At 38.8% G+C, this 13921-nt stretch overlaps 1 protein-coding gene across 3 annotated transcripts; it reads left to right on the forward strand.

Moving 5' to 3' along the window:
* Nucleotides 1–2033: 2033 nt before the first annotated feature.
* Nucleotides 2034–10073, forward strand: mbpa (myelin basic protein a). 3 transcript variants are annotated; one of them, XM_085262309.1, is made up of 8 exons: nucleotides 2034–2318; nucleotides 4013–4108; nucleotides 4603–4629; nucleotides 7008–7028; nucleotides 7440–7498; nucleotides 8306–8389; nucleotides 8502–8522; nucleotides 8851–10073. In XM_085262309.1, the coding sequence occupies exons 1-8, from the start codon at nucleotides 2199–2201 to the stop codon at nucleotides 9005–9007; spliced, it is 585 nt and encodes a 194-aa protein (XP_085118435.1). In that variant the 5' UTR covers nucleotides 2034–2198; the 3' UTR covers nucleotides 9008–10073. The 3 variants fall into 3 exon arrangements, with proteins under 3 accessions (XP_085118435.1, XP_085118436.1, XP_085118437.1); XM_085262310.1 differs by lacking the exon at nucleotides 8502–8522; XM_085262311.1 differs by lacking the exons at nucleotides 7440–7498; nucleotides 8502–8522 and having other exon boundaries at nucleotides 2035–2318.
* The last annotated feature ends 3848 nt before the right edge of the window (nucleotides 10074–13921 follow it).

The following is a 13921-nucleotide window of genomic DNA, read 5'->3' on the forward strand; positions in this document are numbered from 1 at the left end:
TCAAGCAGAACAAAATTTTTTTTAATCTTATTTCCACGTTTAGCACACCGCGTACACATATTACTTAAAAGTAAAACCAAAAAGTGCGCAAGCCAGGCAGCTCACAACAGTCAACACTAAATAGACCATTATGTACCACAAATATATATTTGTGGTACATAATATTTAGAGTTTAGTCAATAAGTAAAATATAAATACTAAAAACGTGTTAACTAAAATTTGTGATCACATGATAAAGAAAAGCTAAAAATAAGACTGTTGGTGGAAACTGAGAAGCCAGCAGGATCTCTTCATTATCAGGCCACATGACAGCTCACCCACTCATCAAGCTCGGCCATTCATTCAACATCCAAGTTATTTAGAGGCCTGCCTCTGCAACCCACTGGATATGCAACTGGCTTGGTTTGTCATTGGTATCCACAGATGCACTATGTACATGTCTTTTTATCTGTGATTACCATAATAGAGGTTTTTATTGAAATATACAAATGTTTGTTGTGTGCAAGTGATCTGCAGATGGTGGTTTTGATTAGATTGTAGATGATTGAAAAGGCAGGAACCAATAGCCTATAGATCTCAGCTGCTGAGGTGAATGTGTGATTTACCTGCATGCGTGTATCAGCCAATGGGGCTCCCAAGGTTGGCACATGAATTACTCTGAAAATTAGTTCAGAGTTTAAAAATGGGTGGCATGGTGTTGCAGCGGTTAGATGGCTCTGGGTTTGAACCTGCTTCTTTGTGAAGTTTGCATGTTTGCATACCAGTTTCCTCCCACAGTGGTATGTTAGACATGCATGTCATTGGTGGTTCAATCATTAGCCATATGTGTGTGTTATTTGCATCTCTGGCTTAGTATCTGAATCTGAATTGGATACAAAGTTTAGAAAATGTTCAGAAGCTTGAAAGAATGTCTTACTATTTATATTAAAACACTAAAACATTGTTATTAAAAATATGGAGACTGTTCCTATAAAACTTCCACTTCAGTAACGTGGCCAAAACCCCCACTTTTCACTTGCTTTATGTTGTGCGATATGAACACATATGAATTTAAGCCATGTTTTTCCAGTTTAACCTGTTTGTTTGAAATAAGAAACAATCAACAACAAAAAGACATCTGTTGCAAAATATTAATATTCTGATGCTGCATGGGTGTTTTCTAACACAGCTCGCTGCTCAACAGATCGTGCTTTGTCTGCCGACCGCCGCAGCCGCTCTGGGTGAAACAACACATGCAGGACTCCTTGTAATGTTGTTAAGTGGTACAATGAGAAAATAAATTTACACTCTACACTGCTAAACAGCCATGGATCGTTCTGTGAAACACTGACGGCTAACAAAAATATTCACTCCAAGGTCTTCAGGAGCAAATGCAGTTTGCTCAATCATCAATAAGCTGCAGATGCTTTCAAGGCAGCTACCTTTTATTTATTTTTTTGCAGATTTAAACTTGGTGCATTTGTACTTTTATTGGCATTAAAGCATAAAGCTGCAGTTTTCAAGTCCATGGCACAGATCTTGTTCTCCTGTTAGTCATAAACTGAAATAACTGGAGCTCTTCAATGGCTTTGGCTTAAAGACACCGAAACGGAGCAAATGCAATGTGCAAAGTCACCTCAAGTTTATTTTATTACTGTGCAGACAGATAATTGGCCTGTGTTCACAGGTTTTTGTCTCTTTCACACCATAGTCTTTCCTTTTCTTAATCTGGTGACTGTACATCCAATTCAAACACAATGCATGAAGAAGATATATGGGGCCGATGCAACAATGGCCCCACAGTGCTTCGGGCTGCTTTGCATCAGGGTGTGAGTTCAGACTCAGAGATAACCCTTGTTGTCCCTGCGGCCGGGGTGAGGCAGATGGGGAGAGGAACAATGGCCGGGCCCATGCGGAGGGCGGCAGTGACTGACACAGCCACTGAAGCTCCAAAGAATGCCTGGAGCTGAGCCAGAACCATGGACATCACCAATGCAAACCCCCCCACCCTCACCAACCTGACCCTCAGTATGTCCCATGGTGCCCTTGGGCCAAGGGGATGACACCTTCAAAGACAGCCCCTGAGCGTCAGATGGGCTGCAAACCACCCTGAAGGAGCAGCAGAGACGGGTTTTGGCACTGTGAGCTTTGGAATAGCTTGGAAGAGGACTACTGAGTAAACAGAGAGGTCAACGCCACCAACAGCAGCAGCAGCTAGCATGGCTACAGCGAGCACCTCAGGGCAGAGCGCTTTCGGGCTCGGGAGGAAAAAGAAGAACCCCGGTCTGATGGATCAGATTAGCAAATTCTTTGGAGGAAACAAAAAGAAGAGGAGCAAGGTGAGCATCCATCCATTTAAAAGGACAGTTTCATCCTCAGCTTAACCCAGTTTTAAACTTTTACTTAGTTAATTAGATACTTTGTGCCAAGCTGTGGTCTGTAAGCCAATTCATGCATATATTAATTTTTACATATAAATAATAATGTGGTTACAATAATAATGCAATTAATATGATTAATAACTTGTGTTTTTATCTTAAAAAGTGAAATATTAAAAAGAAATGTCCTCATAAACTAAAGTGAGACTTTGTGGATGATTAGAGGTTAGGGGAGGTGATAATTCACTTCTGCAGTTTATATTATGACAGTTTGCTTTTAAATATTTAAGCAATTTTGAATTTTCTTGAGCAGAGTTGAGATTTCTTTGGTTTTACTGCTTGTACTTCACATTCACCTGCAGACCTTATCTGTTAATTAAAATCCACTTATTTAAGCGTCAGTGTCCTAAAGCACTGAGGTTGTTTTGTATGTCAGACACCATCTCTGTGATGTTTCACTGAGTACTGCACTATGTAAAAGCTCACACTCAAAATTACTGTATGTACTGTGGGCTGTGGATTTTTTTTTGCCTCCCATCTTCAGCTTTTAAAAAAAAAAAATATATATATATTTTTTTGGAGGGTATGAGTAACTCAAAAATCCATCCAGTTGCTTTGGTAGCTTTGCCCCGATGCACTGTTTTATTTTGTTTTTCTTGTTATCTTGCAAAATGCTGCAAAGAATCTAATATAAAGGCTCTAATACAGTCCCATTGAGATCTTGTGAAGGAAAAAACAGGCCTCAATGTGGATGCATGTAAATTTAGTCAGTAATATCTGTCTGACCATGAGCTGCAGCAGATAGAAAACATCAGACAAAACCCCTTTCAGATTTCAAGATTCAACAGTATGTGATGGGAGGGGCCCTTCTGCTGCTTTCAAACTGCTTTCATCTGCTATCTGAGGCTGTTATTCTGAGTAGGCAGAGCGCAAGGACGCCAGATCTCAGAGATTTCTTGAATTTTATTGTTTGTGTGTTTCACTCTTGTATTTCAGCCTTTCTGTGACTCATTTGCAAGACAGACAGAAAACAACAGAAAGCAAAAAGATGCGTGCCTGCACATATCTCGCTTCTTTATTCGGACTTCTTTGTATTCATTAAATATAAGACCAAGTAAAAAAAAATACAATAACTGTCATAGAGGCAGAAACCTTCCTCTGATTGGCTTCCCACATAAACAGAGGCTTACAGCAATATGTAGGGGTTGCTTCTGATCTCACAGCTCGCCTTAGATGACCATCAGGGATACATCTCCTCTCATTGTCTTCATTGCTTTTGCCTTTAAAACTTTAAAGTCTTTAATTCCCAGAACACTCAATTTTTTTCTAAAAGGAGTGTTTATTGAACCCTTGAACCTTGAACATTTACAAAATCATTAAAAATTGATTTGCATATATGAGGTTTAATCTGTATCATCAGTCTTAAAAACATCATCTTGATAATTTCCTCTCTGTCACTGAGATCTGACAACAATTAGGAAATATCAAAGCTATAATTCTGCAGCTGCATGGTGCTGACTTTCATCAGAGAAAGTGAGCTCATCCCAATCTGTTCTATCATGAAGACACTGCAGAAAAATGAATGTTTCATACAGTCAGGTGAACATGTGTTAAACAAATATATGCAGTTACTTGACCTCTGCTTATCTTCTCAGGGGTCTTTCCGGGGTCATCTGGCCGCCTCACCCCAGCAGTCCTCTTCCCGCCGTCGGACTAATGAAAATGCTGTTGTGCATTTCTTCAGGAGCTTTGTAAGTTCCACTTGCACGCACACGTTATTCATGCCATTCCATACATGTTTTACTTACCTTTATAAAAGCTATTTTTTGTTGCTGGGTCACGCTAACCCCGCCGAGCGTCATTCAGTTAAATTTGTTTGATGTAATCCCCTGAAATTGCCAAAAACTGCATAACTCATAATGCGGAAAAAACAAATTTCCTCCAGTATTTTCTTTGGCTTTAACTCTTGGCATCAACAGTGTGGCAATGTTTGTTTGTTTGTTTTTAAAAACAGCTGGTTAAATTGTTTTTCCTCGCCTATCTCAGTGATTAGCGCGCGCATGACTCCTTCATTTGCATATTGTTAAAAAAGATTTTGGGGAAATTTCAATCAGCAGCTCAGCACTTTTTGTTTATTTCATATCTGAGTTTGTTGCTCTGTTTTTGTTTTGGTTTTTTTTGCTCTGAACAATCAGTCACTCTCTTGTTGTTGTTGTTGCTGTTGTTGTTGCTTGGTGTTCCTCAGGTTTCCTCTCCTCGTCCTAAATCCAGGGTGAGTCCCACTTTACCCATATCTGTTTTTAATTATTCCAAAGGTTTAACCACAGGATGAAGATAAAGTGTTTTTGCAGCAATCAAAGGTTAAAATAATCACTCTTTATCATTTCAGGTTTAAATTCAATTTTGTTGATGAAGTGCCAAAACAAAGTCAAAACAATCACCTCACCTTTTTATAGTTAAATAGAGATCCAATCATTTTAAAGAGGAAAGCCTAACAGTCAGATGAACCCCTGTGAGCAAGCGCTTGGCATCAGTGGGAAGAAAGAACTGCCATTTAACAGGAAGAGGACTCCAGCAGAGCCAGGCTCAGGGAGGAGCAGCCATATGCTGCAGTCTTTAGGGGGGTGAAGTGAAGGAGAAGAAAGAGAAGGGATCAATATAGAGACAAAGACATTATATAGTAAGATAAACTGAATGTTACAAAAGCCCCTCAGTTCATTCCTCTGTCTTAAGCTGTTTAAGCTCATTTCCCTCTAAGGCCACACCTTTTTTTTTTTAATCAAAACCTCTTCTGATTGGTTGTCACTTAGATAGGAAGCTACATTCATGTTTTATGCTAACCTCAAAAGGGGAAGTACCTAAAACTTGCATTCTATCCGAAGACCACAAGATGGCGACAGTTGTAGAAGCAAAAACGATTCAGGTCCTATACAAGTTTATATGAAAACTCCCTTTTTGACCTCTGCAAACACTTTCCTCCTGAGTCTATGGACTCAGTCACTTATTTTGGGTAATATTTAATCCAAAATTGAGTTTATTTCAGAAATCTTGTTAATACTATCTTAAAAAGTGGAGATACAAAACCGCAAGCTAAAATTAGCCAATTTAGCAGATTTTACTGTTGGATATTACATCAAGAATTTTGCACTTTGCAGGCATCGATTATGCTTACTGTCAGTCTGCTAGGGTCTGCTCAGGCCTGAGAGATACAAATTTTAGTGTTAGATAATGAAGGTCTATGAGGACATCTACAGTCCTGACTTTATTTTTATTTTTTAACGTAATTCATTTTTTGTGTCTTGAATGCACCAACTGCACATGCACCCAGACTTCAAAGAAGTAAAACTGAAATCAATACTCAACTGTTGCCGATATAAATACACTCTGCTATAAAAGCAGCAGAATCAAAGTTCTTTATTTAGAGAAGCCTAAAAATGAGATTTGGATATTTGACCTAAAATCTGTCTCAGTGGTTACTTTACTGATACTGTCATGACTGCAAATTTCCCACCACAATTTCTGCTAATTGCATCTCACATCTTATTGTGGAAATTCACTTTACTCATTTTCAGCATTTTGCTGAAGGTGCCTTCATGTAATGGTTACAAAATCACTGGAGAGCCATGAAGTGTCCTGTGGATCTAAATGTGCACTGTGGGTCTTTCACCCATAAACAAATGGATGAAACAGAGTTCACCTGTGTTCACAGAGATTATCTAAATGTCCTACAAAGGAAAAAGCTGATATAATCACAGACAGCACTATAAGCCATAAATAAGAAAATATCAGATAATAAGATCATAATAGATAGAGACCTCTGCATCACCAGCGAGATTTTCTTTAACCGTAACCCACTTATTGTTTTTCTTTTTCAAACTGCCAGCAATAAACTGCACAAAAATGATATTTAATGTATTTTTTAATATTTGTCAGAAGGGTTCATAAACACGGTTTGGGCTTTGAAGGGTTAATGAAAGCTAAAATGTAATGTGTACCTAATTTCACACATCACCATGGTTGCTATCCTGGTGTTATCATGGTAACATAAACTAAAGCTGAGGTTGATTTTAGTGAGACAAATAGATAATTGGTTATAACTGAGCAAACCAAGACTGTGACCTGATGATGGTGCCATTATGTAATATTAAGGTTATAGTTCATACGTTTATTGAATGAATATCTGGGAAAAAAATATCATAGCAAGTCATCTTATTTATGCTGATGTTTACTAGATTATTAGTAATCCTCTGTGTGGGGATCTATCTGTATTCTTATATTTGTCTTATTATTGCAAAGCAATTTCTTTATAAGGGTCACATATTCCTCTAAAATGCAGATTCCCACTCTGGTACTGGATAAATACATTATCAAGGATCATGAGATAACTGGACAGGAAACGAAACCTTTTCTCTTTTTTTTATATGTGCATCCATTTTCAGTTTCTTCGTGTTTTTTTTTAGGAACCTTTACCGAAACATTTTTAAAAGCTAGATCATAGCAGTGGAGATCATGGAGGGACTGGATAAAATCAGAGTTTTCACATCGACTTGTCTGCTACCACAAAGCTAATCTGAGACCAGTGCAGGTGGCATCATAATCTTACTGTTGCTCATCTCACCATGTCGTTATCTGTTTCTTTTTCATGTCCAGTGGAGAGACGTCTTGGGTTTGGTACGTCACTCGATCCATCTCAAATTATACAAAAGCCCCACTGCTGACTGCGCCGCTCTGTGCGTCTGCAATCATCCCATTTAAATCTGTCTGTCAACCTCTTCTTTGCAACATGTCCTTTGTCTGCAGTGCACCTGTTTCCTAACCTACTTTGTGTTTCACTGCTTTCCTCCCTGAAGAGAAATACATTTTATACCGGAGCGCGATGAATCAAGTCGCATTCACGTCCTGATTCACCAGCATTCACACACAAGGCCTGAAAGGCACAGTTACAGCAGATCAGCCTGGATGAATGCCACAGAAAATCGATTTCATTCATTGACTTGCTGCTTGGAAATTATTGATACAGTTATTGACTTATTGATAAGTTCATTACACTTCAATTTCCCTCCCTTCTTTGCTTCAATCCAGAGCGACTCACTGCTTCTGGATGACTTTGAAATCGCTCAACTATTTATGAACCACAGCCGGTAAACGCTTTTTTCTTAGGACCTCTCCCCCCCCTCTCCTCTTTCACACCTCTAGTTCTCTGTAACACCTTCATCAACTTCTCCAGAGATGACTCACCGATCCATCTGTTCTGGTCTGCCACCTCCTTTGTGTCTTCTTATCTGTCCAGCCACTGTGGACAACTCTTTGTGTGTCATTTGATCAGCCACTTACACCCTTTGTGTCAGTGTCTCTTCTCATGGACCCCATCTTCTCCTTGTCATCCATCTTCTTTCCCCTAAAGGTTACTGTTAGGTGAAATCTGGTCCAGTCACACATTCATATTTCTCTCCTTTCATGTCTACTCACAATAACAGATCAAAGACAACTTTCTTCTTTGCTGTTGCAGAGAAACCACATACCTGCACTTTGTTATTTTGCACACCAATTCACTTTAAATATCAAAGAAGGAAATTCAACTCATAGCCAAACACAATGAAAGCACAAACCCAAATACCAAGGAGTCCATCCTAATGCATTTAAAGAGGATGGAGATCATTAAAAAGAAGGTTTGCAGTCATATTACGGGTGGTTATGTGTTTTTTGTGCAGCAACAGCAAAAACGGCGCCCTTTGTAACAAAATGTTAAGTAGTTTTTTTGTGTGTTTGGCATTTTGTTGAAGTAGGTTGATATCTCTGATTGTCTGGGGGAAAATATCTTTAATCTCATGGAGAGGAAAAGGCCGTCCATGTAAAATGAATTGCTTAAAGGTTATGCAGTGAGGCAATGCTGGATTCTGGAGCTGGTTCCAGTTCTCCACCTGTGCTTATAAGGCATCTTTTTCTAGGCCACGTCACCGCGTGCCGAGAGCACAAAGTCACCAGTCAGAAGGCGCAGAGACCAAAGCACGCTGTCCAGACTCTTCAACCTGGTGAGCTCGCAGAACGTTTGCCTCTTTGCGTTACCCAGAATTCCCCCTTTCTGCCTGTAAACCTGGATTTCACGATCACTGCTTCCTGTTTGTGTTTGCTCAAATGCAACAGTGATGTTCTCGTCAGAGATCAGTGAGTAGGATGTAAATACGATCATTTCATCATCATGCTTTTACTGCAGCCTGTCATCATAATAAACTAACAAGCTTTAGAGCCACATTTTCACTTTTACATGTAAGCCCAAATTCATCCAATGCCATCTACCTCGATGTTTTTGAGGCTTTATTTTCAGTGTGGATCAGCGCCACTAAATGCAACGTTTTTTTTGACAATCACCTCGTTCATGAACTTTCAACACTGTTTTAACCAAATATCTTCCCAGATTGCTCTTATCTGTGGCTGCGGCAGGAAAACTAATGTTTTTCTCAACCTCCTCATGTCCACTTCTTCTTCTCTCCAGGGAGAAGGCAAGTCCCGTGCACCCTCTAAACGCTGGAGCACCATCTTCTAAGCTCTCCACTGAGGACCAAACCGCAGATCCGACACTGACGAGACCAAAAGAAGAGACAGATACGCCTGCGGCAGACTCACGACCTCAAGAGATGTTAACAAACTAACACGATCCTCCTTTATCTTTAGACAGAGACACAACATTAGTGTAAAAATCCTCTTTTTATTTTTAATCCTACTTCTGAGGAATTATTTAGCTGTTTGTAAGAGGTTCAGTCATGCTTTTAGTAAAGTCTCCTACCATAAAAATCATTGTTTGATGGTGCTAGTGTCTGCTGTCTGAGGTTTGTTCATGGCAGGTGTTTGTTTCTTCTATGTCTGCTGTCGTCTGCATTTTGTACACGATTGATGCTTTATGGATCTCGCTGCTTCCTAGAAACACACAGCTCACACGACACACAAGCCAAACAAACTTTCACATGTGAAATCGTGACAGAGGGTGGTCCCGTTTCTGCTTGAGCATGTCACAAAGCCACACGTTTGTAAAATGCAACTGGAAACCTATAGAAGTAGTGGACTCTAATATTGTTTTTAACACCACTGCATAAGTTTTCTTTGCCTCAGTGTAATTAATCACCATGTATGATATTGATGCTTCCCAACTCTATCAAAACAAGATAAAAATGCCCTTTCGAATGCACTGTTTCACACCTGAGAAATGTGCTAAAACTATTCTGTTGTCTCTTCTGTAGCTTTTGCCTCATTTAGTGATTTTCTTTATCTGTTCTGTCGTCATTTAAGTTTTATGGTGATTTGTGTTTTTCCAGAGGATGGCTGACATGTTTTATAGCTGATGGTTAATTTGCAAGTGGTTCAAAAGGTTTAAGGATGAAGCAGCAAGTTGGCACGAGGAGCACAGTACTGTAGGACAGGATGTTGGATTCATGTGTTCTGACAAATATTTTGTGATTTATTTTTTTTTTGTTTGTAATAAATTACACTGCCACTCTTATTTCTACTTGATGTTTGTATGTTCACTTTAACTGAATGGTCAAAAGCACTGTAAAGATGAGATGGCTAATGTGTGGTGGTGCTACGGGAATAGGAACTGATACTTAAATAAGTGTTGTGTTTCCTCTTAATGTAAATTTCCTGTTTGTAATGTACAGCCTAACTTGCAATAAACACCTTTACTTTTTTCACATTTAAGAGTTATTAAATGTTTTAAAATCAGATCATTCCCTTGTCTTTGCTGCATTTTAATTGTTATGATTTACCAAACATATGATTCAAATGAGCTCTGAGCAAAAAATGTGACAACGAATGTGCACGCTAGCGTTCCTGCTGAACGTTAACCAGATAATAACACTTTCACGTCTGTGGTAAGGGGACAGTCTGCTAGGCTTAAAATGCCTGAAAACAAGTGGACACAACTAGTCGAATGCATAGACTGTATGTAAAAGATGGACTTTAGTCATAAAGATCAAGCCAGAAGTCCTTAAAACTGTTTTTTCTTTTCCTTTTAATAAGGTTTGATTTCATAGAAAGTGATGAGAAAATGGTTTTTAGATTATTTTGAACTCAGTTAAAAACTTTCCCGATGAGCTTCTTCTCAGTCAGTAGTTTCAAATATATGTGAAATATAGTCTCTGCTAGAGTTTAGGAGGAGGATAAAACACAAGACGCTTTAGAGCAGGGGTGTTCAACTCCAGGCCTCGAGGGCCGGTGTCCTGCAAGTTTTAGATGTATCCTTAGTGCAACACAGCTGATTTCAATGGCTAAATTACCTCCTGAAGTTGTCTTGAAGCTCTCCAGAGGCCTATAATGAACTAATCATTTGATTCAGGTGTGATGACCCAGGGTGAGATCTAAAACCTGCAGGACACCGGCCCTTGAGGCCTGGAGTTCCCCACCCCTGCTTTAAGGCATGTTTACCTTATGCATGATAAGTCGCTGGTGTATGAGAGTATCTGCTGTTTATTGGTGTCTCAGTCAGACCGAGCTCTCACTCCTCATGAAGTTAGGAACAGCAACAAATTCTCAGAACAGGGCCTCACATTAGGACTATAATAACCATATGTTTTATTGTTTTATTATTTGCTTCGAGCCCTGTGTACAGGAGCTGCATGCAAAAGGATCTTTTGTTAAAAGGCTTGGCGTAATAAGCAAATGCTTCAGCCAATACCTTTTGATTAGCCTTGTCTCATGCTTTCTTGCTTTGTGGTAGATCTTTGTTCTGTCTTCACTGAGATATTTAAATGCTAATCAATCAAATCAAATCAAATCATATGATGATGTCACGGTGGTTACGTTCTTGAAGAAAAACATAACCACCTATATACAGTCTATATTCTTAAGTTTGAACAGACCATAAAAATAGCTGCACTTCTAAAGCTTTATGCCTTTTTCCATTTAAGTAATGCAAAAAACAGTATAAAATATTGTATAGTGTCATGTTTCGCTGTGTGGCAGGCAGGATGAGGACCCAAATCCAGGACTTGGCACACGGAAAAGTAAAATTAAAACGGCAGCTCTATTTCCCGGAAAAACTCTACACTGAATACAAGAAAACGAAACCAGAAACATAAAACCTAGGGAAGTACACTACAACAGAGAACTTGGAGAATACTAGGAGCGCCGAAGACTCACACACAGCACTTAGCACTGACAGTATGACGTGACAACAAACAGGGGAAGACTGAGGGCTAAAATACACAGGCAGGATAACGAGACGACGGGGAACAGGTGGAAACACAGCTGGAACTAATCAGACATAAAGAGACAAGGGGACGCAAAACTAGATACACTGACATGAGACAAGGACTATCAAAATAAAACACAAAGCATGAGACATAAGCAATTTGACACAGAGACGTGGAAAATGACAGGCTCAGAACAGAAATGACTGTTTTAGTACCATTGGCATGCTTGCTGCTGCATTCGCTGTAAGTTATCGTGCCTCACATCACACATATTAAATTAATCATTAGTTTAATGTAAACAAACAACACAATAGTTCACACAGACACACTACACAAAGATAATGTACACAAAGTGTCCCTAATAATAATGTAGAAAATGAGCTGTTCATTGGTTCCGTTCCAATTTATCATGCTTACTTCCTATTTTGTTTCTATTTTGTCCTTGAGCACATGAATGTATGAAATATAGTGTGCTCTGTATGTGTATGTGTTGTATGTGTGTTGATGCTGAGGTACATTTGCAAGTATGCATAGAGGCATTGTGCAATTGTGAAATACCTTATGTTAAACTATTCATTTGTACAAAGGGCAGGCTTATAAGATTTCTTCTTGCACCGCTTCCCGTTATTATGAAGTTATATATTCTAACGTCTTAAATAAACTCAAATAAATAAAGAAATATAAATTTCTAGTACTATGAAAGAAAAAGAAAATTACATTTCTGCTCATTTAAGCTCATTTAAGGTAAGTAATAGCCTTCTACTGGAAGATTTGTAACCATACTTCATAAATTTTCAATATTTTACCCATTAAGAGTCTTTGTTGAATTGCCAAATTGTTTTAAAAAATTACAAAATTTGACCCTGTTACCTTCTTGCAGCTTAGAAGGCTTATAGTTTGACCTAGCAGCTCAAAAACTGAGAGGAAAAAAATGTAAACTGATAAGCCCCTGTTGTAACTCAGCGATGATCCATGCCATAAAAAGCTCCCAAACACTGCTGAAATATTCTCTCGAGGCCAGTCGTCTACGTCAGACGATAATCCCAATATCAAAGTCTTTTGCAGAGTGAAAAAAACAAGATCTCAACTACATCAAGCAGGACACTCTGTCCTACATTTAATTAAACACTAAACAAGGATGAGTCATCCTCGTTAGACTCCCTTGTCAATACTGAGAAGTGGGAAAAACAGTGTTTCTCATCATTAGAAATAACGGTGAGATAGAACTTTTCATGGACTACTGCCTCTAAAAGCAGAATAATCACTGAGCTGCTTATTCTCTGAATAATTCAACAATTGGCTCAGAGGTCTATAATCCATGTTACGTCACGCACATTTGAGCACTCATATAAAGAGCAAACTGTACACTCAGCCAGTTCATCTTCACAGTTAATCCAGCCATACAAGTGTCTAATGTGACAAAACATTACTATAAAATGATTTTTAACTGTACTGCAGTAACATTTCTCTCTAAGCTATAGGGCTCTGCAAGCCAAAAATGTGTATTTTCTGTGTTATGTCATTTCTTTCTTTGATGGTCAGGACCTCATGTTTGCTATTTCTATAGACTATCCCTTCTGAAAACACCCAAATATATTAATCAGCAGTCCCATTCACTGGCATCTCTAGATCATGTTATCACAGATAGTGTAGTTTTTGACTAGAATGGCTTGATGCAGTGTTGAGCTACAGAGACCTCTTGTGCCCCGTCATTGTGCTGCAAGGCAGCATTCTAAATGTGTTCTAATGGGGCAAATACTATATCCAAAAGCAGCACCTGTTTACTGAAATTTGAATTTCAGAATTTCTCCACTATAAAAAAAGCAATATGTTCTTATGCACACAACTCAGCAGGTGACTAAGAGCCAACAAACAGTTATTGAGACTGTTATGAGAATGACCATAAATGACCCAGGTTTTAAGATGAGCCTAAAGCTCGATTTAGACTTCTGCAGGAAAGCTGCATCCTAACTTACGTCGTAATCAGAAACTCCTTTTAGCCGTCCACCACATTTCCATGCCATTGAAGTCGAGGCAGCCTGCATCAGCCCGATGTGTAGTTATATTTTTCAGGAGGTGCACATCAGGCTACATGGAAGGTTACAGTGAAGGGTTAACATTGTAGATTTCCCAATGAAGCATTATTCATGCATTAGTCTTCTACAATTAGCTACAATGAAAAACTAGTGTTCAATAAACTTGTAGCATTGTTAAAAAAAAAAACATTCTAGTATGTTTCAGATCAGCCTCAGTGTTCTAGAATGTTTCTAAAATGTTTCTAAAGTGTTCTAGAATGACCATCAATGTTTAGAATGTTGCACACTGTTGTTCTAGAATGATCACCAATATACACAGCACTTCAGCATTGTTTAAAACATA

The sequence above is a fragment of the Mchenga conophoros genome, linkage group LG22 (assembly GCF_057382185.1).
Source record: "Mchenga conophoros isolate Kocher_MC1m ecotype Shallow Benthic linkage group LG22, M_conophoros_male_GT1.1, whole genome shotgun sequence".
In the NCBI taxonomy this organism is placed as follows: Eukaryota; Metazoa; Chordata; class Actinopteri; order Cichliformes; family Cichlidae; genus Mchenga; species Mchenga conophoros.